At 45.2% G+C, this 25,351-nt stretch overlaps 1 protein-coding gene across 6 annotated transcripts in view; it reads right to left on the bottom strand.

Moving 5' to 3' along the window:
- Positions 1-24,860, bottom strand: part of CCDC85A (coiled-coil domain containing 85A) — a 220,455-nt gene extending 195,595 nt beyond the window's left edge. For all 6 annotated transcript variants that reach the window (XM_060412168.1, XM_027966811.3, XM_027966810.3 and 3 more), the window contains exons 1-2: positions 23,990-24,860; positions 15,505-16,465 (exon numbers count right to left, since the gene is read on the bottom strand). In XM_060412168.1, coding sequence (XP_060268151.1) covers positions 15,505-16,465; positions 23,990-24,247 — 1,219 coding nt within the window. In that variant the 5' untranslated portion in view covers positions 24,248-24,860. The remainder of the gene's footprint in view (positions 1-15,504; positions 16,466-23,989) is intronic.
- Positions 24,861-25,351: the final 491 nt, after the last annotated feature.

Consider the following 25,351-nt stretch of genomic DNA (forward strand, 5'->3'; position numbering starts at 1 on the left):
TTGGCTATGCTGTTTATCTTAGGACATGCTGTGGTTAGCCTTTAATTTGTTGTAATAAATCTGTTACCCCAATACTGCTTAGAACATGTGCCTGGCTGATAAGCCAAGGAAAGCTTTACAATGAAACTTTGCCTTTCCCTTCAGTTCATGGTACCCACTCAGTTTCATCAAAGAGTCTCCCTCCAAAGTAGTCCAAGCTCCAGCTGTGAAGTTATAGGATTAAAGTGCTAAACGCTGGAAAGAATGGCTCCTCTTTCACCTCAAGGTTCCAGGAAAAGGTGACCAACATCTGGCTAGATGGGACATAACAAAAACATATGAACAGTATGGCAACACTGCATCACCACTGGCTTATTCTCTTTTGATCTTGAGTTGATTAAACCATCCTCTTCCATTTGGTACAAAGGTGGCAAAGAGATTTGAGGAAATCTGGTTTACAAAGGAGCAGAAAATAAATTCCTCCACTCTGATTTTCCAGAGCACTGTCCCACTAAGCCACAGGGAAATAAGAATCTTGACCCAGAATGCATTTTTCACCCATGGCCAACCCAGTTGCAGCCTACCACCTAAGACCACCCAAAGAAAAGAAATCTTACATCAAACTCCAGGATGCTGCAAATCCCAAGACACCTTCGCTATGGCCTATAGAGCTCCCTGTTCACTCATGAGGTATTCAATCATTACTGTCACCATGCCTAAAGAGACTGGGTCTATTTGGACATTGCTGGGTGAATGCTGCAAACCCAACAAGCTCCTGACAAGGCGCAGAGACGCAGGGCAGGATTTAGTGCCACAGTTCTCAGGTGGTGCCATACACAGTGAACCTTCCACTTGAGCACAGAAGCCCTCAAGGGTAACATCCTGACTGCACTGTGAGGAGCCCAGACCCAGCTGCACAAACTCTGGAGAAGGCAGATGGGCTCACATGCACAGAGAGGAGCCCCCAGTCCAAGCAGGTCAGGCCCTCAAGTCGATGCGTCTCTAGTCGTCCCGTCCTTGTAAGAGGAGCAAGAAGCTGGAAGTGGTACATGGGCTGTACTTCCCGGTTTCCATCAGTTCACCTAGACTCTGCCTAAGTGAAATCAACATTGTGGGGTTCTGCGCTTATCAACATGTCAAGCTGTTGAAACTAGATTTTCTATGATGACTGAGATAAAAATAAAGTCCACAAACATGCTGGGCGCTAGACATGTGCTTCACATTGCATCGCAGAATCTGAAAGCCAGGCTATATGTTGTTACTATTCCCAAAAAAAGTTTAGCAGAGATGTAGAGATGTTATCAGTACAATGTGAGGGAAAAAACCTACACTTTAGTAAATAGTATCTTTTGTTTCTAAATGTTCAAATGATCTTTTGTGACAGATGGTGTTAATAGATGATCGTTTTATAGCAGTTCTTACCTAACAAACATAGAAAGTTGGCAATTCTTGGTTTATTCTCAGGTTTTATACATCTATAAAATCCAAATTCTGAGACTTCTGACTTAGAAAAAATGTATTGCAAGCCCCTTATCTGAGAGATAAATTATCTTGCCCACTGAAGTGGGTGGTGTGCTAAAGGTCGTACAGCAAAGTGCGACATTGAAAGTGGCAAAGCCAGTTTATACCCAGATCTCCTTTTATGAAGTTAGGGTATCACACTTTAACTCCATGAATAAATGTATAAGTTTTAGCTGTTTTGACATATGTTTTAAATAAATACCACTTAAAGGAAGTTTATAAGACTGCTTCATTGTAAGTTATAAAGCCAGTGTACCATATGCCAGTTTAAGGATGGCTGGAGCCACATGGTGCTGGGGCAACTGTGAGGAGATACCCCACATCTCACACGCTAGTAAAGTAATGCTCAAAATTCTCCAAGCCAGCCATCAACAGCACATGAACTGTGAACGTCATGCCTTGATTTATGAACCTAACATTCCAGGTTTCTGTGCAAATTTGCTCTTTACAGCATCGGACTTTACTTCCATTACCAGTCACATCCACAACTGGGTGTTTTTGCTTTGGTTCCATGTCTTCATTCTTTCTGGAGTTATTTCTCCACTGATCTCCAGTAGCATATTGGGCACAACTGACCTGGGGAGTTCATCTTTTAGTATCCTATTTTTTTGCCTTTTCATACTGTTCATGGGGTTCTCAAGGCAAGAATACTGAAGCGGCTTGCCATTCCCTTCTCCAGTGGACCACGTTTTGTCAGAACTCTCCACTATGACCTGTCTGTCTTGTATGGCCCTACATGGCATGGCATGTAGTTTCATTAAGTTAGATAAGGCTGTGGTCCACGTGATTAGATTCGTTAATTTTCTGTGATTGTGATTTTCAGTCTGTCTGCCCTCTGATGGAGAAGGATAAGAGGCTTATGGAAGCTTCCTGATGGGAGAGACTGATTGAGGGGGAAACTGGGTCTTGTTCTGATGGGCGAGGCCATGCGCAGTATATCTTTAATCCAAATTTCTGTTGGAGGGCAGGGCTGTGTTCCCTCCTTGTTATTTGATCTGAGGCCAAACTGTGGTGGAGATAATGTACTGTTGAAGGCTGGCTTGAAGAATTTTGAGCATTACTTTACTAGTGTCTGAGATGAGTGCAATTCTGCAGTAGTTTGAGCCTTCTTTGGCGTTGCCTTTCTTTGGGATTGGAATGAAAACTGACCTTTTCCAGTCCTGTGGCCAATGCTGCAGTTTCCAGATTTGCTGACATAGTGAGTGCAGCACTTTCACATCACCATCTTTTAGGATTTGAAACAGCTCTACTGGAATTCCATCACCTCCACAAGCTTTGTTCATAGTGATGCTTCCTAAGGCTCACTAGACTTCACATTATTGATTATGCCAAAGCCTCTGACTGTGTGGATCATAATAAACTGTGGAAAATTCTGAAAGAGATGGGCATACCAGACCACCTGACCTGCCTCTTGAGAAATCTGTATGCAGGCCAAGAAGCAAGTTAGAACTGAACATGGAACAACAGACTGGTTCCAAATTGCGAAAGGTGTAGGTCAAGGCTATATATTGTCACCCTGCTTATTTAACGTCTATGCAGAGTACACAATGAGAAACACTGGGCTGGATGAAGTACAAGCTGGAATTAAAATTGCCAGGAGAAATATCAATAACCTCAGATATGCAGATGACACCACTCTTATGGCAGAAAGTTAGAAGAACTAAAGAGCCTCTTGATGAAAGTAAAAGAGGAGAGTGAAAAAGTTGGCTTAAAACTCAACATTCAGAAAATGAAGGTCATGGCATCTGGTCCCATCACTTCCTGGTAAATAAATGGGGAAACAGTGGAAACAGTGATAGACTTTATTTTGGAGGGCTCCAAAATCACTGCAGATGGTGATTGCAGCCATGAAATTAAAAGACACTTGCTCCTTAGTAGAAGAGTTATGACTGACCTAGACAGCTTTTCAATAAGCAGAGACATTACTTTGCCAAAAAAGGTTGATCTAGTCAAAACTATGTTTTTTCCAGTAGTCATGTATGGATGCGAGAGTTGGAGTATAAAGAAGCTGAGCGCTAAAGAATTGATGGTTTTGAACTGTGGTGTTGGAGAAGACTCTTGAGATTCCCTTGGACAGCAAGGAGATCCAACCAGTCCATCCTAAAGGAAATCCAGTCCTGAATATTCATTGGAAGGACTGATGCTGAAGCTGAAGCTCTAATATTTTGGCCACCTGATGTGAAGAACTGACTCATTTGGAAAGACCCTGAGGCTGGGAAAGACTGAAGGTGGGAGGAGAAGGGGATGACAGAGGATGGCATCACCAACTCAATGGACATGAGTTTGGGTGAACTCTGGGAGCTGGTGATGGACATGGAGGCCTGGCGTGCTGCAGTCCATGGGGTCACGAGGAGTCTGACACAACTGTGCGACTGAACTGAACTGATCTGCATATTCCTTTAAAATGTGAAATTCCACCAATACCTACAAATGTAAAAATAACTAGCTATGTTTTGTGAATAAGTATAATAGTAGTAACCTAGCTCTCTTTTTTAAATAAATGCCCACTGTATACATGGCTAGTCAGACTCTACCAAGAACAATGTTTCCATTACAGATAGATTTATGTGCTAGGCCAATAAAACCCAAAGTAGACAATTTTGAGATTGCAACAAGAAAAAGTCAAAAGCAGTTTAGGGTGAAAACCATATGGCATATAGTATAAGAGTAAGAAGGATTAAGTACTGCTCTCCATTTAAGAGCTAAAGGAACACTATAAAATCAAGCAATTTTCAAGCCTGTTCCTTGATTCCTAATGGTTTCTCATGAAAATCACTACAATGAGGAAGTTGATTCATGACAAACCACCTGAATAATGCTTATTTCTAGACCTCTAATTGATCATAATCATAAATGTATTCTCTTCCAAAGTGCCCTTTATATACAATAAATGGCTAAATTCAGCCAGTCCCCCTGCCCTCCCATACAGCTCCATAACCAGGTCAGTTCTGGTTGGGTCCTGTAACAGTGAGGCAGCTGGCCTTGCCAATCACATAAGACTGCTGCCCATTAGCAACAAGGGTCACCACCAAATAGGTAGATCTTTTGACATTCCTCAAGGCACCCCCCTCCCTCAGCCTTTGTCCAGTAATTTCACTCTCTCCCCTTCTTTCCTGTAAGTTGACTTTTACATCACTTTCCTGTGATTCACTAGGAATCCATCACCTACAGATACAACTAAGTGACTTGTCTTTCAGTGTTATATTACACTGTTTAGGTGAATAGGTGAACTGGCACTTGCAGTTTGGGAAAAATTGAAAAGATGCTGAATTAATAAGCACAGTTAATTTGAATTCTCAAAAGTAGTTCAACAGACCAGGCTGCTTGAAACAGAAATTTGCAACTCAGATATTCTGACCTTTTAAATGACATCAAAAGTGTAATGAAAGTGTACTTTACTTCTGCCGACAGTAGCATAAATCAGAAAAACAGGCTTAATTAGTTTTGTTTGCAGTACGCAAAGTTATTAAAAACACAATTCCTTGAGAGCAGTTGGTGTTGCCATCTGGTCTAACCCCTTGCTCCTGGTCTTTCCTTGTGTTTCTTGTGGTCCAGAAGCTGACACTTCTCCAGACAAAGCCCATTGGCTGTGAAGACCATCAGATGTGTGAGGACAGGACTAACGTCAGCCCATCTTCACAAGACTATTGATCTGAAGGAATGTGGTCCTGGGGTGGGATGAGTCCATGTGTGAGGAAGAAGAGCAAGAAAGCCGTTGGTCTCTCAAGAAAAGAGCAGGAATATTCCTTCTACTAGGGATGCATTTCAAGACTTGTTCACCCAGCTGTGAACAGTTCACCCCATCTAACTGAAGCAGGGGCAAGCGATCCCAGCTCCCCTCCTGCATCTCCAGGTCTCCTCTGCAACTTCTCTAGGCCCAAGTCTACTGACATCTGCCCTGTCTCACTCACTCATCACAATTCGCTGGTTTTCTGGAATTTCCAACAGGAATACAGGAAGACTGGTTTCCTATTCTATTTAGCATCTTTGTTAACACTACCCTTACATCAAGCACCTTCAAAGTCTGGAAGATTAAATACCTTTATAAAAGTTATGCTTTGCCCTGGAGTCAACAGGATTCTAGTTCTCTACTAACTCGCAATTGGCCTTGAACAACTCACTGAACATCTCTGAAAGTCAATTTTCTCAATCAGAAGTGCATGAAATGGAGAGGACTTTATAGCTCCATCAAGTTGGAGCTCAACTGACTTGATGGACATGAGTTTGAGCAAGCCCCGGGAGTTGCTGATGGACAGGGAAGCCTGGTAGCGTGCCGCAGTCCATGTGGTTGCAAAGAGTCGGACATGACTGAGCGACTGAACTGAATTTACAGCTCCAAGTGTTATCAGATAGTGTCCTAATTGTTTAGCAGTGAAATAGACATTCTCAATTAACCAAATAAAATAAATATGTACAAACACATCTATGCTCCCAAATGCAATTCACACTTAACGTTTCTAAAACAGGAGGCAATTATGGACACTCAGGAAGCTGCAGCTGCACATCAGCCAGATCAGGGTCACCCCTAAAAGCCAAAAGATGCCCCCCTCAATAATTGGAAGAAAGATGAGAGGGCCTTTCAGTTTCCTTTATAATCAAGACTAGAAGACAAAATTCTGAGTTTAACATAGCAATGAACATGTCTGACTAGAGAAACCAACCCAGGAATCAGAAACCATCTTCAAAATTTTGGTCATCAAAAGGTAACCAAAACATTCTATCCCTCAACTACAGCAGCAAGCAAAAATGGTTATATAATTATCTTGTCTGTGAGATTTTAAAATGTAAGTAGTCACTTTCCTTTATGTAGCTGAAAATGGAAGGAGTCATTCAGTATTTTCAAATTCAAAGCATTTAATGTTTGATGGATTCATGTCAAAGTACGGCAAAACCAATACAGTATTGTAAAGTAAAATAAAGTAAAAATAAAAATTTTTAAAAAAGCATATAAGACCACTCAATGCAGTGTGCACATGAGAGAGAGAAAAGCAAATAATTGAAATATAAACTTAGAGCAATCATCAAACCCAACCTTTCTCCTTTACATATCCTGTCTCATAGAAAAGCCCATGAGGGGCCTAAAAAACTAAGGATCTGAAGAAGGAAAACACTAAAAAATATTACTCCCCATACTTTCATCTATTTCTAATTGAAGTGAAGTGAAGTTGCTCAGTCGTGTCCGACTCTTTGCGACCCCATAGACTGTAGCCCGCCAGGCTCCTCTGTCCATGGAATTCTCCAGGCAAGAATACTGGAGTGGGTTGCCATTTCCTTCTCCAGGGGATCTTCCCGACCCAGGGATCGAACCCGGGTCTCCCGCGTTGAGGGCAGAAACTTTAACCTCTGAGCCATCAGGGATGTGCCTAATTTCAAACCAGGGCTAAGACGAACTCCCAAGACTTTGTGCACCCTTCCATAATGATTCAAGTATGTTAGCGCTGTAATACACTTAACTCTTTGGGACATGAAAACTGTAAACAACTCAATGGTGTGAATAATTTAGCCATTGTCTTTCCTGAAGGAGGACAAATCAGTATTGCCTTTTTAAGGACAAAGAAACAAGCTGCTATTCTTCTGCTCTTTTCTCCTCTCTAAACACCTCTTCTGCCACTCTGCTGCTCAAGGATCTCCCCTCTCTGAAAGAGCAGCCACTCTTTCTATTGGAAACTCTCAAATGGCACTCTAAAAGAGAAGGCAATTTATGGCAGAAGCAGCAGTAACTTGAACCTCACTCTCTTGCAGATTAGAGACATAGAAATTAGAGCTGAGATTTCACACATCTGATTTCTCAAGTGACCCATGGCCTACTCTTGATGTTGAATCACAAATTTCCTAGAACTCTTGAAGAATCAGCCCATTTCATAAAATGAAACTTTTAATATTTCCCAGGATCCAGTTCAAAATAAGTGTTTTTCTTCAAATGTTCACAAAGCATGTCATAAACACTATGCATTAAAGTAGTAGTAAGAGCAACCTGGTTGTTCTGTAGTACCGAAGGAGCAAAAATTGCTGAGTTGCTAACAGGTTCTCCTGCTATCAGAAAAAAATGAGCGTTCCTATGAAACTGTTTGTAAGCTGAAATGGCGTAAAGTGAAGCAGCAATTGCCTCAGACACATCTTGCTAACAGATGTACAAAGCCAATCGAGATAAAGCACAGATGCTCACAGACACAGTGCAAAGCTACGGTGGCCTGATGCTGAGTGTGCTTCCTGGGGAAGGAGCTTGGTGGTGCCGCCCTCACCACTGGGGTGTCCACTGGGTCTCCAGAGGCTCAGTGCCAAACCAACCCTGAAAGGTATTTTTGCTTTTTACTTTTCCATAAAATTGAATAGCCTCTTTAGATTTAAGTTAGCAAAAACAGGTACTAAGGTAGGTCTTCAGTAGAGCAAATTTTTGAAAGGTAGGGGGACCCCTGTATTAAAGAAACACTTCAATTATCTGAAAAACAGTCAAGACCCAGAAAACAAGCAAAAACTTACTTTTTCAGCCCAAATAATTGATAAATGCATGACACATGGATCGTGCACTAAAGCCTGTGCACTTTACTCACAGAGGATACTTCAAGGTCACTTACTCTTGTTTTCAACACAGTTCTTTCTTATCAGTGTGGTCATCCATTTCCCCAAGGTATGACGACCCTTAGAGCAGAGCAGAATTTAGGAATAGCGAGGGAATGAGTTAAAATCAGGCCAGGTAAGAGCAGCAAGGAATACTGCTGACACCATGCTGCTACTAGAGTAACTGAAATTCTATTAAAAGTAGATATTGGAAAAAAAATAAAGAAGAGCCATCTAACATAGGGACTCACAGCTCTATCCAGCTTCAGAGTTTCTAAATATCACCAGTGGCTAAAACGGGAAATTTCAGAGTCTAGGGCCATAGACTTCAGCACATGTGTACATGCTAAGTTGTTTCAGTCAAGCCTGACTCTTCGACCCTATTGACTACGGCCACCTCTGGAGACACACAGGCTCCTCAGTCCATGAGATTCTCCAGGCAAGAATACTGGAGTGGGTTCCCATGCCCTCCTCCAGGAGACTTCAGCACACACTAGCCCATTGGTGCTATACAAGCAAAACTTTTTTTTTTTTTTCAGTTTTTGCAAGGTTTGCCTTCACATTCTTAATTTTAAACAGTTGGAGCTTAACTAATATGATCCCCACACTGGCGTCTCCAGAATACTCTATCATTACTATGAGTAAATGTAGAGCCTTACAGCAATCACTGTCTTATTCATTTGACACTTGTGAAAATGACTTCTCAGATGAAATGGAATAGTCACCAGAATTTTGTTGTAAGTTAGGCTTTTTCTGAATCATTTCAGTTAAAAAGATGAAAGCATTACTAACTCAAGGGTATTACCCTACTGTGGATATCTTCTGAAAAGTTGCAATGGACCCCAAACTACAAATGTTTAATTGATTTCAACTAGGTCTAAAAAGCAAAACCATGATCAGCTGAAAGTAATTCGTCTTCAGCTTCACAGCTTATGTGACTGAACCTAAATGCAATTGAAGGTGTATGCTAAACAGAATCAATCAGCCGAATGGCAGGCATTATTTAGACATAATATTAAAGTTACTGAAATATATATACATACATACATACATACACACAGAGCATATAGATGATAAGGATAATCTCTTTAGAAGATTAAAACGGTCCCCAAGATTTCAAGAGTGTTTATAGCTTTGTGCTATTATTGCCAGTTCAGCTGAAAACCTTACATTCTACTAGAAATTACCTCTGTAAGTCATCTAGGTTTTCCAATAATAGTTTGCCCCTCAGATATTTTGCAATATCTTAAACTATGTTTCCAATATTAAGCATTCTATGTCATCAAATAGAACTAACACCCAAAAAAGATGTCCTTTTCATTATAGGGGACTGAAATGATAAAGCACGAAGAAACACCTGGAGTAACGGGCAAATTTGGCCTTGGAGTACAGAATGAAGCAGGGCAAAGACTAACAGAGTTCTGCCAAGAGAATGCACTGGTCATACCAAACACCCTCTTCCAACAACACAAGAGAAAACTCTACACATGGAAATCACCAGATGGTCGACACCGAAATCAGACTGATTATATTCTTTGCAGCCAAAGATGGAGAAGCTCTATACATCCAGCAAAAACAAAACCAGGAGCTGACTGTGGCTCGGATCGTGAACTCCTTATTGCCAAATTCAGACTGAAATTGAAGAAAGTGGAGAAAACCACTAGACCATTAAGGTATGACCTAAATCAAATCCCTTATGACTATACAGTGAAAGTGTAGATAGACTTAAGGGACTAGATCTGATAGACAGAGTGCCTGATGAACTATGGATGGAGGTTCCTGACACTGTACAGGAGACAGGGATCAAGACCACCCCCAAGAAAAAGAAATGCTAAAAAGCAAAATGGCTGTCTGGGGAGGCCTTACAAATAGCTGTGAAAAGAAGAGAAGCAAAAAGCAAAGGAGAAAAGGAAAGATATACCCATTTGAATGCAGAGTTCCAAAGAATAGCAAGGAGATAAGAAAGACTTCCTAAGCGATCAATGCAAAGAAATAGAGGAAAACAATAGAATGGGAAGGACTAGAGATCTCTTCAAGAAAATTAGAGATACCAAGAGAACTTTTCATGCAAAGACGGGCTCAATAAAGGATAGAAATGGCAGGGACCTAACAGAAGCAGAAGATATTAAGAAGAGTTGGAAAGCATACACAGAAGACCTGTACAAAAAAGATCTTCATGACCCAGATAATCACGATGGTGTGATCACTCACCTAGAGCCAGACATCTTGGAATGTGAAGTCAAGTGGGCCTTAGAAAGCATCACTAAGAACAAAGCTAGTGGACGTGATGAATTTCAGTTGAGCTATTTCAAATCCTGAAAGATGATGCTGTGAAAGTGCTGTACTCAATATGCCAGCAAATTTGGAAAACTCAGCAGTGGCCACAGGACTGGAAAAGGTCAGTTTTCATTCCAATCTCAAAGAAAGGCAATGCCAAAGAATGCTCAAACTATCACACAATTGCAATCATCTAACATGCTAGTAAAATAATGCTTAAAATTCTCCAAGCCAGGCTTCAGCAATATGTGAACCATGAACTTCCAGATGTTCAAACTGGTTTTAGAAAAGGCAGAGGAACCAGATATCAAATTACCAATATCTGCTGGATTATCGTAAAAGCAACAGAGTTCCAGAAAAACATCGATTTCTGCTTTATTGACTATGCCAAAGCCTTTGACTGTGTGGATCACAATAAACTGTGGAAAATTCTGAAAGAGAAGGGAATACCAGACCACCCAACCTGCCTCTTGAGAAACCTGTATGCAGGTCAGGAAGCAACAGTGAGAACTGGACATGGAACAACAGACTGGTACCAAATAGGAAAAGGAGTATGTCAAGGCTGTATATTGTCACCCTGCTTATTTAACTTATATGCAGAGAACATTATGAGAAACACTGGGCTGGAGGAAGCACAAGCAGGAATCAAGATTGCCGGGAGAAATATCAATAACCTCAGATATGCAGATGACACCACCCTTATGGCAGAAAGTGAAGAAGAAACAAAGCACCTCTTGATGAAAGTGAAAGAGGAGAGTGGAAATGTTGGCTTAAATCTCAACATTCAGAAAACGAAGATCATGGCATCCAGTCCCATCACTTCATGGGAAACAGATGGGGAAACAGTGGAAACAGTGTCAGACTTTATTTTGGGGAGCCCCAAAATCACTGAAGATGGTGACTGCAGCCATGAAATTAAAAGATGCTTACTCCTTGGAAGGAAAGTTATGACCAACATAGACAGCATATTAAAAAGCAGAGACATTACTTTGCCAACAAAGGTCCGTCTAGTCAAAGCTATAGTTTTCCAGTGGTCATGTATGGATGTGAGAGTTGGACTATAAAGAAAGCTGAGCACCAAAGGACTGATGCTTTTGAACTGTGGTGTTGGAGAAGACTCTTTGAGAATCCCTTGGACTGCAAGGAGATCCAACTAGTCCATCCTAAAGGAGGTCAGTCCTGGGTGTTCATTGGAAAGACTGATGCTGAAGCTGAAACTCCAATACTTTGGCCACCCGATGCAAAGAGCTGACTCATTGGAAAAGACTCTGATGCTAGTAAAGATCGAGGGCAGGAGGAGAAGGGGACAACAGAGGATGAGATGGTTGGATGGCATCACCGACTCGATGGACATGGGTTTGGGTGGACTCTGGGAGTTGGTGATGGACAGGGAGGCCGGGCATGCTGTGGTCTATGGAGTCACAAAAGAGTCGGACACGACTGAGCAACTGAACTGACCGATATCATTAAAACAAATTTATTCTTATGATAAATGCAACATGCTTTGAATAAACAGGTAGAGTATAATCGATTATATTTTTCAAAATTTCTTAAAATTTCTGTCCTATCAAAGTGTATATAAGGCTACCAAATTACCATACTGAAGCCTGAAGATCAAAAACTGTTATCAAGGTCTTTAACCCTCTTGTGTTAGCTCACACAATAGAAAATATAGTCAGAGAACCTCAGTTTAAAATCAGTTCTGTAGTATTTCTGTAACTGTAACTGCTGACATTTTTCTCCCAAGAGACAGTCAATTTCTATTGTCCAATGCATTCATAAGTGGTGGTCTGACTTTTTCTAAGCAAAAACAAAAGAGGAATGAGAGCGACCACTCATGCTGTAATGTACCACTACTGAACTCACAGTCAACCTAGCTTCAGAGAAACCCTGCTGGGCTCTTCCACACACAGGTTATCTCATTCCTAACAGACAAGGCCATTTTTGTGTTATCAGCATCTTTCATCTCCTCATTAGTAACCTCAACAGAGAATCAGAAGCAATCTTAAAACTCAAGGTAAAACCTATAAACTGAGAGATCTGAAATGCAGGGTTCTCTTGTGGGAAAAAGCCATTAGGATGGCAGATCCCATGTGATCTACATGCACTGTAAGCATCCACTGGAAATAAGTTAGAAACCCCCATGCTTCTTTATCTTAATTTGAAGGCTTTAAAAAGTAGCCTTAAATGATTCGTATGTCAGAGCTTCCCCAAATTAACCTAATAATCCCACCCACCAAAAACTCAAATTTTCAACCCACATTCCCAAAGATAGCCTTAGGCTGGGGTTTTGAGGGGTGCAGGTTTTCAGTAGCTGCTGTGATCAGTCCTCTCAGTTCTGGAGTTCAACAAAGGAAAGAACTTCCTTCTTCCCAGGCTGCCTAGGTGTTTAAGAGCTTCACTCACAACAACCTATCTTATCCAACAACCATGCACCTTGGCTAGGGGCTTCCACCTGGTCTGCTTATTAGAATCACCTGAAGGGTTCTTTTTTACAATGTGCCCACAGGACAGTGCCAGAACAAATCAATGTTCATCAGAATGTCGGGTCCATGCATCAGTGTTTTTACAAAGTCAGCCCAGTGATTTTAACCTGCAGCCAAACTGAAAAACGCTGCTGGAAAGCAGTGATTTTGAACCAGGGGCAATTTTGCCATCTCGATACCCCAGGAAACTTTGACAGCCATCTGGATGTATAATCGTCACAACTAGGGATGGCTTACCAGTAGACCCGTAAGTCGGGAGTGACGCTACACCTGCCAAATCACACAAGACGACTCCCTCGCAACTTTCACCTGCTTTGTGTTCGAGCAAAAACATTTAAATGCTCATCCAAAACACCCATCACTCCAACCCCACACTGAAGGACTCTGTAAATGACTCAGCAAATTTGCAATTTGGGATTTACCTCGCTCCTGATTCCTATCTGTTTATAAGCCAGTAATTCAACTAAAGTGTGTGGGGATTTAAAACTTTGAAAAGTCATGTCTTACCATCCATATAAAAAATTAATTTGTAACAGCAGGATAAACACAAGCTACCAGTGCCCAAGTTTCCAGGCTGATGATCCATAAACATCTCATCGCGCCTCTTCATTTTCCAATTAATTACTGAAATAAAAATGCAATGCAAATGGACTACAAATGCACTTTGGTGAGGATATCAACTGTCAGAAGATTTGTCACTTTTGAAAGAGAAAACCTGAAGTAAACAAGAAGCTATGGTTTCATTCTAAAGAATACATCTATGTTACATCAAATTTTTAACTAAATTTAAAAAGTCTTTTTAATAATTTTCCTTTGAAATTTGTCTGAACTCAGGCAATAAGATTCCATGATGTAATGTCCTCTCAGTCTAGAGACAGGCCTTACTTTGCACAAATTGCTTAAAAATTGCACCTAAAATCCCTTCTGGTAAGTTAAATCATACATTAATTAGAGAAGTTCTTTATTTAAATGAGTCCTTTTGCAAGAAGAATTGTTTTGTAAGTGAACCACCTGCCCTTAAGTAATCTTTATTTTGGTTCAAGATACAAAATTTCTTCAAAATAGTGTGCACATTTACTTGTCATGCTAGTTAAAAAATAATCAAGAAATGGAAGTCATCACCTTTACCTTCCCATTAACCCGTTACCCCCGAAGTCAAGTTTCATGGCTGATGATACATAGATCTGTGACAGCAACACAACCAAAATATCTTTTTAAAAGACTTTCATCTCTTTCGAGAACTACACAACTGAGGCTGCCCTGCAATCAGGCCACTCCTCCACCTCCCCAAGAAAGAGCAAGTGCAAGGGAGGGTGCCATCAGCAAAGTAAAAGCCCCGCCAGCTAGGCGGTGGCCTCAACACAACAGTGAATTGGCTTCTCCTGGCTTCCACCTCCCAGCACACACAACTGAGAAAGCAACGGCATCCGCCCTTTCCTGCTCTTTCCAGTTCCAAATCTGTGCTTAAAATATTGGATGTATTAGAAGCCAAGCTTCAGGAGTCAATTTTCAGCACTATGAGATTAGGATGAAATGAAATCCAACAGGTAAATCCCCAAGTATAATATTGAAAATTTACCCCTTTGTGTCATTGCTAAAATTGGTGGCCTCGACCACTGCTCAGAGCTGACTGCACACCGACTCTGGGGCAGCTTTCAAATAAAGTGAAAAACCTCAGATACTGAAACTTTTTGGATGCAAAAACTCCACTTCATAAAACCAGTCGTTTTAGTTCTAACTCGGTCACATGTAACATAAAAGAACTGTGAGGATTTTTTTTGTTAAACAGAAAACTATTTTCTCTCGAGTTCAAAGTGGTTTCAGAACCAAGATGCAGAAAATTAAACCTCTTCCAAAAGGTTTGGAGTCAGGTTTAGGGCTGCTTCAGCAAAGGTAGTGGCTGTTAAGTTTTGGAAAGCAAAAGAATGTCCAAACACATCTGTACATTTTAAAGGGAACGTTTAAACAACCAAAAAGACAACTCACAACGTAAAAGAGCATGCTACTCAGAATACATTTGAGGAACTTTGGTGAGAGGATTGGGTGGGTTTTGACTGAACTGGGAAGGAAATCATTTGACGCACTCCAGATGGAAAGAAAAGTCACAGATTCCTGTTAAAGTCCCCAACACAATGCAAAACATCCTCAGCGTAAAGTAAGGCATGTTTACAGGCACGTGGCAACCCAGTTTCATGCCATTTAAGGATGTCCTAGTTCTTTTTTAGTGTTGTTTTTCATAATAAATACTTATTTCTTCCTGCACATAAGCTGTTAACTGGATTCAAAAAGCTTTGGTCACCTGTCTCAGTAGAGCCCTGTAGAAACTATAGGCAACTAGGAAAATGTTCAAGATACAGAAATCTTATATTGGTTCTATTTTTATCTTCAGTGACCAAGATCTCACCCTAACTACTCAGGGTCCCACAGAATTATTGTTTTCCTCTCCTTCCCCTGCCCCCTCCTCCCCAACATTCTCCAGGCTACCTGATAAATGCATAAACCTAGGACAAATGGAGGGGGAGTAACACACATCATAATCTGGGGGCAAATGTATGCTGCCCTTCCCCACCCACCTCCAGGCCAGCGCCTGCTGGCACCTGCACTTTCTTAGGTGGCCGGCAAGCCTTTCATCATCTTAACTGTCTACAGAGTTGCCCCAGTTCCGCAGCACGTACTGACCCACCGTTCATGCCACTGTAGACATTCCGGTGATGGGCTGACACATCCTCTTGCGCCTGCCTTCGGAGGGTGCCCTCCCTGCTGCTGCTGCCGCTGCCGCTGCCGCCTCCTCCTCCACCCACGTGTTTGTGATCAGGGCTCCCTCCGAAATGCTGTTTGAGGTGCTCGGGGCTGGTGCCCCTGACCCTGGGGAGGTGCTCCAGGCTCCCACCGAGGGCGTGTTTCTGCAGATGCTCGGGGCTCCCTCCGCTGTGCCTGGTGTGCTCAGGGCTGCCCCCGGGCTTGTGCTTCGGGAAGTGTTCAGAGCTCCCGCTCAGCACGTGCTTGGGCAGCGTTTCCGGGCTGTTCCCTGCGTGTGGGTGCCTCTGCTGTTCTGGACTGCCCTTGCACAAGGGTTTGTGGTGCTCGGGGCTGGGGCCTTTGAGAGCTTTGGGGTGATCTGGGGTCCCGGAGGCCCTAGCTTTCTGCAGATGCTCGGGGCTGGCACTCCCGTGCTTGGAGTGTTCCGGGCTGCCCTCCGCCCTGGGTTTCTGCAGGTGCTCAGGGCTGCCGCCGCTTGCGTGGTGCTTGTGGTCGGGGCTGTCGGTGCTGCCCGTGCTCGAAGTGCTGCTGCCGTCGCCCACGTCCCGCACGTAGGGTGCTGTGGTGGCGGAGAGCTGGCACAGGCTGGCCTGGCTGTCGATGGAGCAGCGGCTGCCCGCGCAGCCCGTGCCCTTCTCCTCGTCCAGCAGCACACACAGCTCCTTGAGCTCCATGTTCTCCTTCACCACCTCCTCCTGCTTCACCTCCAGCTCCTTCAGCTTCTGCAGGTATAAGGCCACTTCCTTGTGCATCACCCCCGCTGTATACCGGCCCAGTCTCTGCCACTCCCGGGACACCCTCTTGCCCTTCTGCCGGTCATCATCCAGGAAACAGCAGAGGTCCCTCAGTTCCTGGTTGTCCTCCTGGAGTTTCTGGTTAATATCCTGAAAAGAGACACACAGCCATTCAAGGGAGGAATAATCGTGTATGGGCCGGGGCACCAGACTCAGACTTCCTGGGACCTGGGAGTCTGGAATGGGTGAGTTCTCTGTGATGTTAGGGGAGGAAGTGAGAAGGTGAGAGCAAGCTAAAGATACATAGCTATACATAAAAATAAAAATAATGGGTATTGATTATGCTCCCTGCCCTGTTTTACTTGCATTATCTCATCGACTTCTCACCAAACCCTCAGGGGATAATGGTTATAATGGGTCTTTTACAGAATGGGAAACTGGACCTCGAAAAGCTTCACCTGTCCAAGGTCATCCAGTCAGTCTTGAGGGAGCAGCCAGTTCATTAACAGGAAATCAGTAAAAAAGAAAAAAAAAAAAAGGCAAGGGTCCCTACCTCATCTTCAAGGAAGAAAGATGGCTACTTGTGACCTGTGAAAGACTTAAAAGCTCTGAAGCAACAGACTTTTCATCACCGCAAACAAGAAACACAGCCTTGGTGTTCAGCTCATGACATGGGATGCGCAGCCCTGATCCCTCTCTAGGGAGCAGCACAATTGCCCTCTGGTGGCGCTTCAATCCTGCACATCCAGCCCCTTATTGCCACCCCCAACCCCCACAGGTGTCCCAGGCATCTCATGGAAACTCAAGCTCTTGTGTTATATCCAGGGTCCCCTCCCCAAATCACACCTCTGAGCACATGCCACCTCCACCCATCCTGTTTCTCTTCATAAGAATCTGTAGTTGTGCCTGACACCTCCTTCTCCCTCACCTCCCATTTGCAAGCCAAACAGATCTCCTAAACTCTACCTCTGAAATTTACCTTGTCACTCCCATGCTTCAAACGCTTAAAAGGGTCTCACTGCCCTTAGGATAAAGTACAAAATCCTGTAAGTCTCAAAAGGCTCCGAGTCCTCTTAACTGGCCTACTTCTCCAGCATGAATGGGGATTCCTTCATGAATATTTAGTAAACATCTATTATGTGCAAGGTATTATTAGTCCAGGTCCTAGGGAGAGATCAGCAGACACAACAAGGACATTGACTGCGGACCTTGACCTTGAAGGACCTTGACCTTCCTATGGCTTTCATTTGGTGGGAAAGATTAGCAAAAAGTATAGAACGTAACGTCATATAGTAAAAAGTGCTGGGAAAAAGACTAAAACAGGTGAAAAAATACTATCTATAAAGAGAAGGCACCTCTGCAGAGAAGGAAAACATTTGAGCAAATACCTGGGCGAAATCAAGGAGCAAACATTTGTTGAAAGAGAGAAAGGCCAGTGTAAAAACTCTGAGACAAGTGTGGCTCAAGCTGCAGCAAGGCCAGTGGACCTAAAGCAGAATGAGCAAGAGGGGCAAAGTGAGGAAGGAGGTCTGGGAGGCGAGGTGGGTGCCAGGGCTAGGTAATGTGGGCCACAGGAAAATTCTGGACTGTTAATGAGCTGAGGCTCGAAGTTTGACATGATGTGATTCATTCTATAAAGAATCACCAGTGTTCTGTGCAGAAAAGAGTTTGCTGGGGGATGGAAGGAGGGAGTGGCTTGAAGTGAGGGAGACAGGATAGGGTGAAAGCTGGAAGACCAGCTAGGAGGCTACAAGGTAAGTCTAGGCAGAGGGAGATAATAACGGCTGCTACCCATGGAGTCAGTGGACAAAGTGAGACCATTCCTCCCCATCACGCACTGAGCCCCACCCATGCTGGCTGGTCTCAGGCCCAAGAGATGAGCCCTTCCCACTTTCACTCAATCTAAAGGAAGTCCTCTTCTATGCGGGACCCCGTCAACGTCCCCTCTGTTGGGCTTTTTACAACTTCTAATCACATATGGTTGAGTGTGACTATTGGTCAAGTCTCCTTCTTCACAGGACCAGAGTCATGAGAATGGAGACCCATCTATTCCTTTCACCTCTGTGTACCCCACACACAGCACCCCCACTGTGGATACCTGACATCAAGGTCAGAATTAATTGTGAAATCCCCATTTAGTCTCCATTCACACAGAGTAAAAGGGGTAGCTGTTTCTTGCAGCACCATCCTTTGGAGAGGGTAAAAGGGGGAAGCTACCTAAGATTTCCCTTGCTTCACAAAGCCTGAAAACCTCTGGTCTTGTGACTGTCAGACAATCCAGAACTAGAGGCACTCGGAGAGGGGACCTGATTCTCTCAAACTCAGACTGATTTCAACACTTTCCTTGATACTGACTAGAAAGTAAACATAAAACGTCTGCCAACCATGCCTGGCACCTCCTGGCAGTCATGAGGCCTAAGGCAGGAGTGATTCTCAAGGCCTGAGGAGAAAGAGGATCAGTGCAGCTTAGTTTTCAACTTGATTCTAGCTCCCAGCATTACCAATGGCTCTGTCTCCTTGTGTCTAATGCCCATCCAGTTCTTCTGCTTCTCAGTGCCACCTCTGACCTCAGGTGTCTCAAAAAGCATCAGGTGTGACCTTTTGCTGTCTCCAAAAGCATCCCCAGGCCTCCCAGCCTTGATCTGCCCCAGCCCTTAACTTCCCTAAGTCATTCCAACTCAAGCTCTCCCTGCCAGACTGATCTTCAAACACTCTCCCTGCAGCTGACATCTCTCCTGCCTCCATCACCTCCCCTTTGCCAGGGAAAACGAAGAAACCCTTGGACCAGGCCTGAAAGGCTTTCTCCTGCCTTTCTACCTTTAGCCCCCTTTAATTCTGAACCAGCCAACTAGGAACCCTGATTAGGTCTAACTTTGCAACTAGAAAAAACTACCTTGTCCGGTCTGTGAATTTGCCAAAGCGGAGAGCTTGCACTTCTAAGACTCCACCAGCCCTAGAAGAGCACCAGGTATGCAGGAGCACCAGGTCTGAAAGAATGAATGAATGAATTTCTACTCACTGCTCAATGCCGGTAAGAAGCACTCCCTAGAGCACTCATTCATTGGGCATCATTTTTTTTTTTCTTTTTTAATGTAGATGGCTTCTGGAGGGCAAGAATCTATTTCAATGTCTTTCTTTGCATATTTGATTCATCTGACTTGGTGCACTGCACACAGTGAAAGCTTAATAGGTGTTGATGGAGCAACTGACCCTTTAAAGCCCTAGGCAAGTGATCCAAACAAGACACAGCTCTAGCTACTGACAAAAGGCTTCTTATTGTTTTCTGCTAGCTCCTGCTGTGTTGGAGCCTATAATAATAAGAGAATAAATTATCCGTTGACACGGGTGCTTTATGGAAAATCAGAAGCTGTGGATATTCTGAGAAAATAATGCTAAACAAAATCAATCTTTCTCAGCTTCAAAAATTCTTGCACATTTAGCTTAATTCTGGTATCTCACAGAAAGTTCAAGTCACGTTCTTCTTCATCTGAATCCCCATGTGAAAATACTACCTTTTGACTGTCCTACAACTATTCCTGTTTTCTCCAGAACTGGGAAGTAAACAGGACTTGTGCCACCATGGGCTGCTTCCCAAATGGAGGGAAATATATACATGTGACCCCTGAACAAGCTGGGGGCTAGGTGTGCTGACATCTGGCCAAGTTGAAAAGCCATGCAACTTATAGTCGGCCCTATACACACCAGATCCACAATCACGGATTCAACCAATGGCAGATCATAGCCCTGCAGTATTTACTAGAAAAAATATCCCTAAAAAAGTGGACCTGAGCGATTCACACCTGTGTTGCTCAAATGCCAGAATTCTAGTTGAGGTTGAAGGGATAGGTATTGCCTCAATCAGTTTTATCAGTATCCCTTTTTTCATTTATTTCATTTATTCACTATTCCTTTTTTTCATTGCATGCGTGCTAAGTCGTATCAGCTGTGTCTGACTCTTTGCGAGCCCATGGACTGTAGCCCATCAGACTCCTCTGTCCATGGTATTTTCTAGGCAAGAATACTGGAGTGGGTTGCCATACCCTCCTCCAGGGGATCTGCCCAACCTAGGGATCAAACCTGCATCTCTTATGTCTCCTGCATTGGCAGGTGGGTTCTTACCACTAGTGCCACCTGGGTTCTTGCAAATATTATGTACTCTCCAATTTTTAGCCATTTCCTTTGCCTTGTAATGAATAGCTAAGCAACCAGCTTGATGATAATCTTGTGAGATAGTTTTTTCAAATCTGTCACTTTAAGACTTGGGTTGTCTTTTTCAAAACAGTATTTTTTTTTTTTAACATTGCAACAGGCCACTACATGTTACCCATTTGTCTAAAGTGGGCTTTTTAAAAGGCTAAATGTATAATCACTTGAAATTCACATCATCCCAAATTTCATACAGAGGGCTCTCAAGTACCGCATATGTGTGTGCATGTGCTCAGTCACTGAGTCATGTCCAACCTTCTTGTGACCCCATGAACTGTAGCCCGCCAGACTCCTCTGTCCACGGTATCTTCCAGGCAAGAACACTGGAGTGGGTTGCCAGGGTATCTTCCCAACTCAGCAACTGAACCCGCATCTTCTACACAGGCAGGTAGATTCTTTGCCACTGCCCCATCAGGGAAACCCCTCAAGTACTGTAACTGAGGTTAAAGAGTTATTTTGTTGTTTTTCCATCATTGCAGCATGGGGAATTAGTGTGTTGGAGAGCGAGGAGGAAAATTAATGTGCTGGAGATAAATCCATAGAGATTCAGTTGCCCCCAACCTCCCTTGCCAAAATTCTAGGCCAGAGCCGTGTTGAGTGCTGGTATATGTTCAGAGAGCAGGAACGTGGTTCTCAGGAATTCATCCCTTTCAACATCAGCACCCTAACCAGAATCTCCTTTCTCGAACCCCTTTTAGGAAGATGCATCCCAACCAGAGAATGTCAATCAGCCAAAAGAAAAAAAAATCAGCTTACTTGTATCATTTCATATCTGTGTGACCTTAAGAAAGCTATTGAACCTCACTGGATTTCTTTATCTGTGTATCATTTAATCTTCATCAAACTTCATTCAGAAATAATATACCCATTTAGCAGATGAAATAAAACAAAAGCTCAAAAAGGTGAGTTATTTGCCCATGCTACCCAAATCATCAGGGCCCCAAACCTTTCACTTTCCACTGCTCCACCCTGAACTACCAAGCCAATGCTTGGACTTAGTCATAGGCCACTCAAAGGATGAGAATGTTGCTTCCATCTCCCCATGTCCACAGCCACAGTACCACCTAGTAGCCTTCAAAATATTGAGATGCAATTTCAAAGGCAGCTCAAAGAAAGAGACATTAAAAAAAAAAAAGAAAGCAAAGTGTTATGGCCTTAATTACTCCAAACTTTAGTCTTCAGCTGAGTCCCAAACCAACAGAGGGCAAAAAATAAATTCCCTTCCTTCCAATTAAGTGAAAATAAATGTACTATTACTTATTTAGTCAATGACATTTATGGATCATGATGGTGTCTATGGAAGCTCTGAGCCGAGATGAAGAAGGGAAGGAAGATGGCTGGCCCCTTGACTGGGCTTTCACAGCCCTGGGGGGGCGGGGGGAGGCGGGATGATGTGGATGAGGAGTAGAGGCTGTGTCAGATAGCAGTAACCTGCCCCCGTCATTTCTGAACTTGGTGGACTGGTCACAAATTCCAGCCACAAGGGAGACTACTTGAGGTATAATAGCTGCTCTTAACTGGCCATACAGGTATTCCTCTAAATGAGGTTACTGGAATCAAGACCAGGTCCCCCATTCCCCACACCACTTACACATAGACTTACACACACAGTCCACACAAACGAAAAGAACTTTCAAGTATTTCTAAGCACTTATGTCAATGTTCCATACTATCAAAATCTCTAGGAAATTAATTACAAACTCTTCCAAGTCATATTATAGGTCAAGCCATAGAAGATGAAATTGGAGGATCGTGAACTATACTTGGGTCCGGCTTTGCCTAGGAAACTGGGACTGATCCGGAAGATGCATATACATACACCTATGCATCGTCACCTGAGGACAATAACCACCATTTTTGCAGACAAGTCCAGAATTAAACCTTTGCCTACATTATCATAATTTATTGTCACAACCCCCAAGGCGATGGTTACTATGATTTGCATTTTATTAATGAGTAAAATGAAGCTCTGAGAAATTAATTACCCAAGCTCACCCTCCTGGCCAAATGAGGATTCTACTGTAGATGCAAATCCACCTCTGAGATGAGCTCCCCACTAGCCTGGCCTGCCTCTAATCCCCCAAGAGTCTAGTACTTAATAAATAGTCCATTAGTAATGAATTGAACCAAAAGAGAGATTAAGCCTTGGGGTTTTCCTAACTGAGATTCTCCCAACTGCACCCACTCTAGGGACCATATGACAGTCAGCTGGAGCCTCAGGGCAGGGCCATCTCCACCTGGAGCGGGCCCACCACCCAGGTGAGCATCTTGCCTTCTACCCTTCCCATTCCCCTTTGCCCCAGAATCCTACAGCTGGACCGCCGAGGAAATTCGGTATGCGGTAAGCGTCTAGGGCCTGAGAAGCAGGGTGGGAGTGGAAAGCGGACAAGAACAGCATGTGCCTGCGGGTATTTGCTCCCCAGGTTCCTTCAGTGATTTCGTTTGTGTCTGGCTTCCTATAAACAAAAGAAGAACAATGAGAGGAAGGAATACCAGGAGGCACCAGCGCAAGCAGTGAGGAAAGGAAGTTTGTGGTACACAGGGGCAGGGCGGTTCCCCACCACTCATCTGCGGCAGCCACTGGGGCGGGCACGCTGCAGGCACACTCAGAGGCTTCCAGGAGAAAAGAAACTTGGTGGGGGTTTGCGGCGTTACTGTTTTGCTTTTCTTTTGTTCTTTTCTTTCCCCTAATAGCAAAGAAAGGGAAAGCATCGTTGGCTGATACTTGAGCTGCCTTTTCAAATCCCTGTGCTTCCCGCATTGAGTCCCTCTGCCCTTCACCCCAGGCTAGGTGAACTTACAATCAAATGGGGGGCAAATGGTACGGTCGGGCAACCCCAGATGATGCCAGTCTAACTCGAGGAGAAGGAAAGCATCGGAACAGGTAGAAAACAGAACGGGAAGGCAGAGGTAAGCTTCTCTGCAAGATGAGACATAGCCCAGCTCCAGGGATGGCGCCGGGCTTCACCCTGGGCGCCCCGTCAGCCCCTCTCCCCTGTCCCTTTCTTCACCTTTTGCCCCATGGAGAAGTCGTGGCGCCAGAGCAACGTTATCATATCCCTGATCCCCAAGGGCGAAGACGCTCTGGACTCAACCTTTCGCTCGTTTTTGTTTTTTTCCTGCCTGGCTGTAACTTGGCTCCCCAAAGCACCGATTTTCCAGGTTTCCTGGGAAATTAAAGATTCCGCGCGCCCATCGCTGACCTCCCAGCCTTTCGACATCCTTGGAGCACGCTCCTGGGGCCACAAAGGACCACCGAGCTCGACGCTAGCGCGCCCCATATGGAGAAGAGGAGGGAACCGAATGTCTCCGAAGTTTGGAAAAGTTTCCAAAGGGCTGGGGAAGGGGAGCGGGGGGTGCAGACAAGGGAGAAAGGGGAGCACTACCTGTTGACGGAAGGAGGGAAAGTCGTCTGGCCCCACCTCCCCGGGGCGCCCAGCTCCCCGCCCTGCAGAGCTCAGCGCTCACCTTGAGCCCTCGTATCTCGCCGAGGTGCAGCTGCAGGCGGCGGTTGACCTCCCGGATGAGGTTGCTGTGGTCCAGCATCGCGCTCACCTTCTCGGCCTCCGCGCGCCGCAGGCAACGGATCAGCTCCTCCTTGCTCCACTGCAGCAGCTCCTCGTCCGACACTTTGGACAGGTCCTCCACGGCAGCGGCCGCAGACGGGCCGGCAGAGGTTGGAGGACAACTTTCCGCCGCCGATGCGCCTCCAGCCGCTTTCGACATGGTATCCGCGCGGCGGCAGGTGTGAGTGGGTGGAAAAGGCAAAGCGACTCCCGAAGACGCGGGCGCTGCGGGGCCGCCTCCGCCCACACCCCTGTGCGCTCCAGCGAGTCAGCTGCACCGCCCAGGGGCCGCTGGGTTGGGGCGGCAGGGGTCGCGCTGGACGGCCATCCTACCTCGCCATCTCCGCGCGCGCGCCCGCGCACCCCAAGGGCCGGGCAGCCACCCGCGCGCTGCGGCCAAGGCACATCCCGACTCCGCGCAGGTCCATGGTGAGGGGCGCCGGGAAGCGGGTGCCGCTCGAGGAGGCACTGGGGAGCCGCAGCCCGGTTCCCCTGCCCTCTCCACCGCCCTAATTCGAGCCTGTCGCCCCCTACACTCTCGCACGCACACAACGCACACGCGCTCACTTTCTTCCCCCTTGCCCAGCTGCAGCCCCGCCTCTATCCTAGCCTCGCAGGGGCGCGCTGGGCCCCGCGGCACCTCCGGGGCTAAGCTGGCGCCGCCGCCGCTGCTGCCCGGGTGATCCGTGCGGACGGACGGCGGCGCTTCTCCGACCGCCTTAGCTACTCCCGCCGCCGCTCCCAGGGAAGCCTAGGATTTGCAGCGCCGAGCCGAGGAGGGGTGGAGGCTGGGTGGGAAAAGGCTGGATCGGCAGGAGGAGGAGCTTGCAGCCAGGGCAGCCTGCAGCCGGCCGCACCTCCCGCGCGGGCCGGACGCAGCTGCAGCCGTTCCCTTGCCTGCTGGGATGCCGAGGCACGCTCTCCGCTGTCCCGCCGGGGAAGGCCGGGGGTGCGGTTCGTTCTGCGCCCCGGCGCGGGTGGGGCGGGAGAAGTATGAGAAGACGTGACGCTCAGGCTTTGGGAGGCTCGCGGGCGCCACCGTGTGACCGAAGTTACTGCTCCCTCCGCCCCTTGCCTGCCAGGCTAGTTACCTGGCAGGGGAAACAGCTGTGAGCAAAATGAGCTACTTGAAGAAATTGAGGTTCAGGAAAGATGGGTAGGACGACATGAGGGTAACCGTCTGAGTATACTTTGGAGGACAGAAGAAAAGGTCGGTGGCAAAGACATAAGCGGGCTGTGGGGAAGGAACGTGTAAGAAAACTCT

Source organism: Ovis aries, chromosome 3 (genome assembly GCF_016772045.2).
Source record: "Ovis aries strain OAR_USU_Benz2616 breed Rambouillet chromosome 3, ARS-UI_Ramb_v3.0, whole genome shotgun sequence".
In the NCBI taxonomy this organism is placed as follows: Eukaryota; Metazoa; Chordata; class Mammalia; order Artiodactyla; family Bovidae; genus Ovis; species Ovis aries.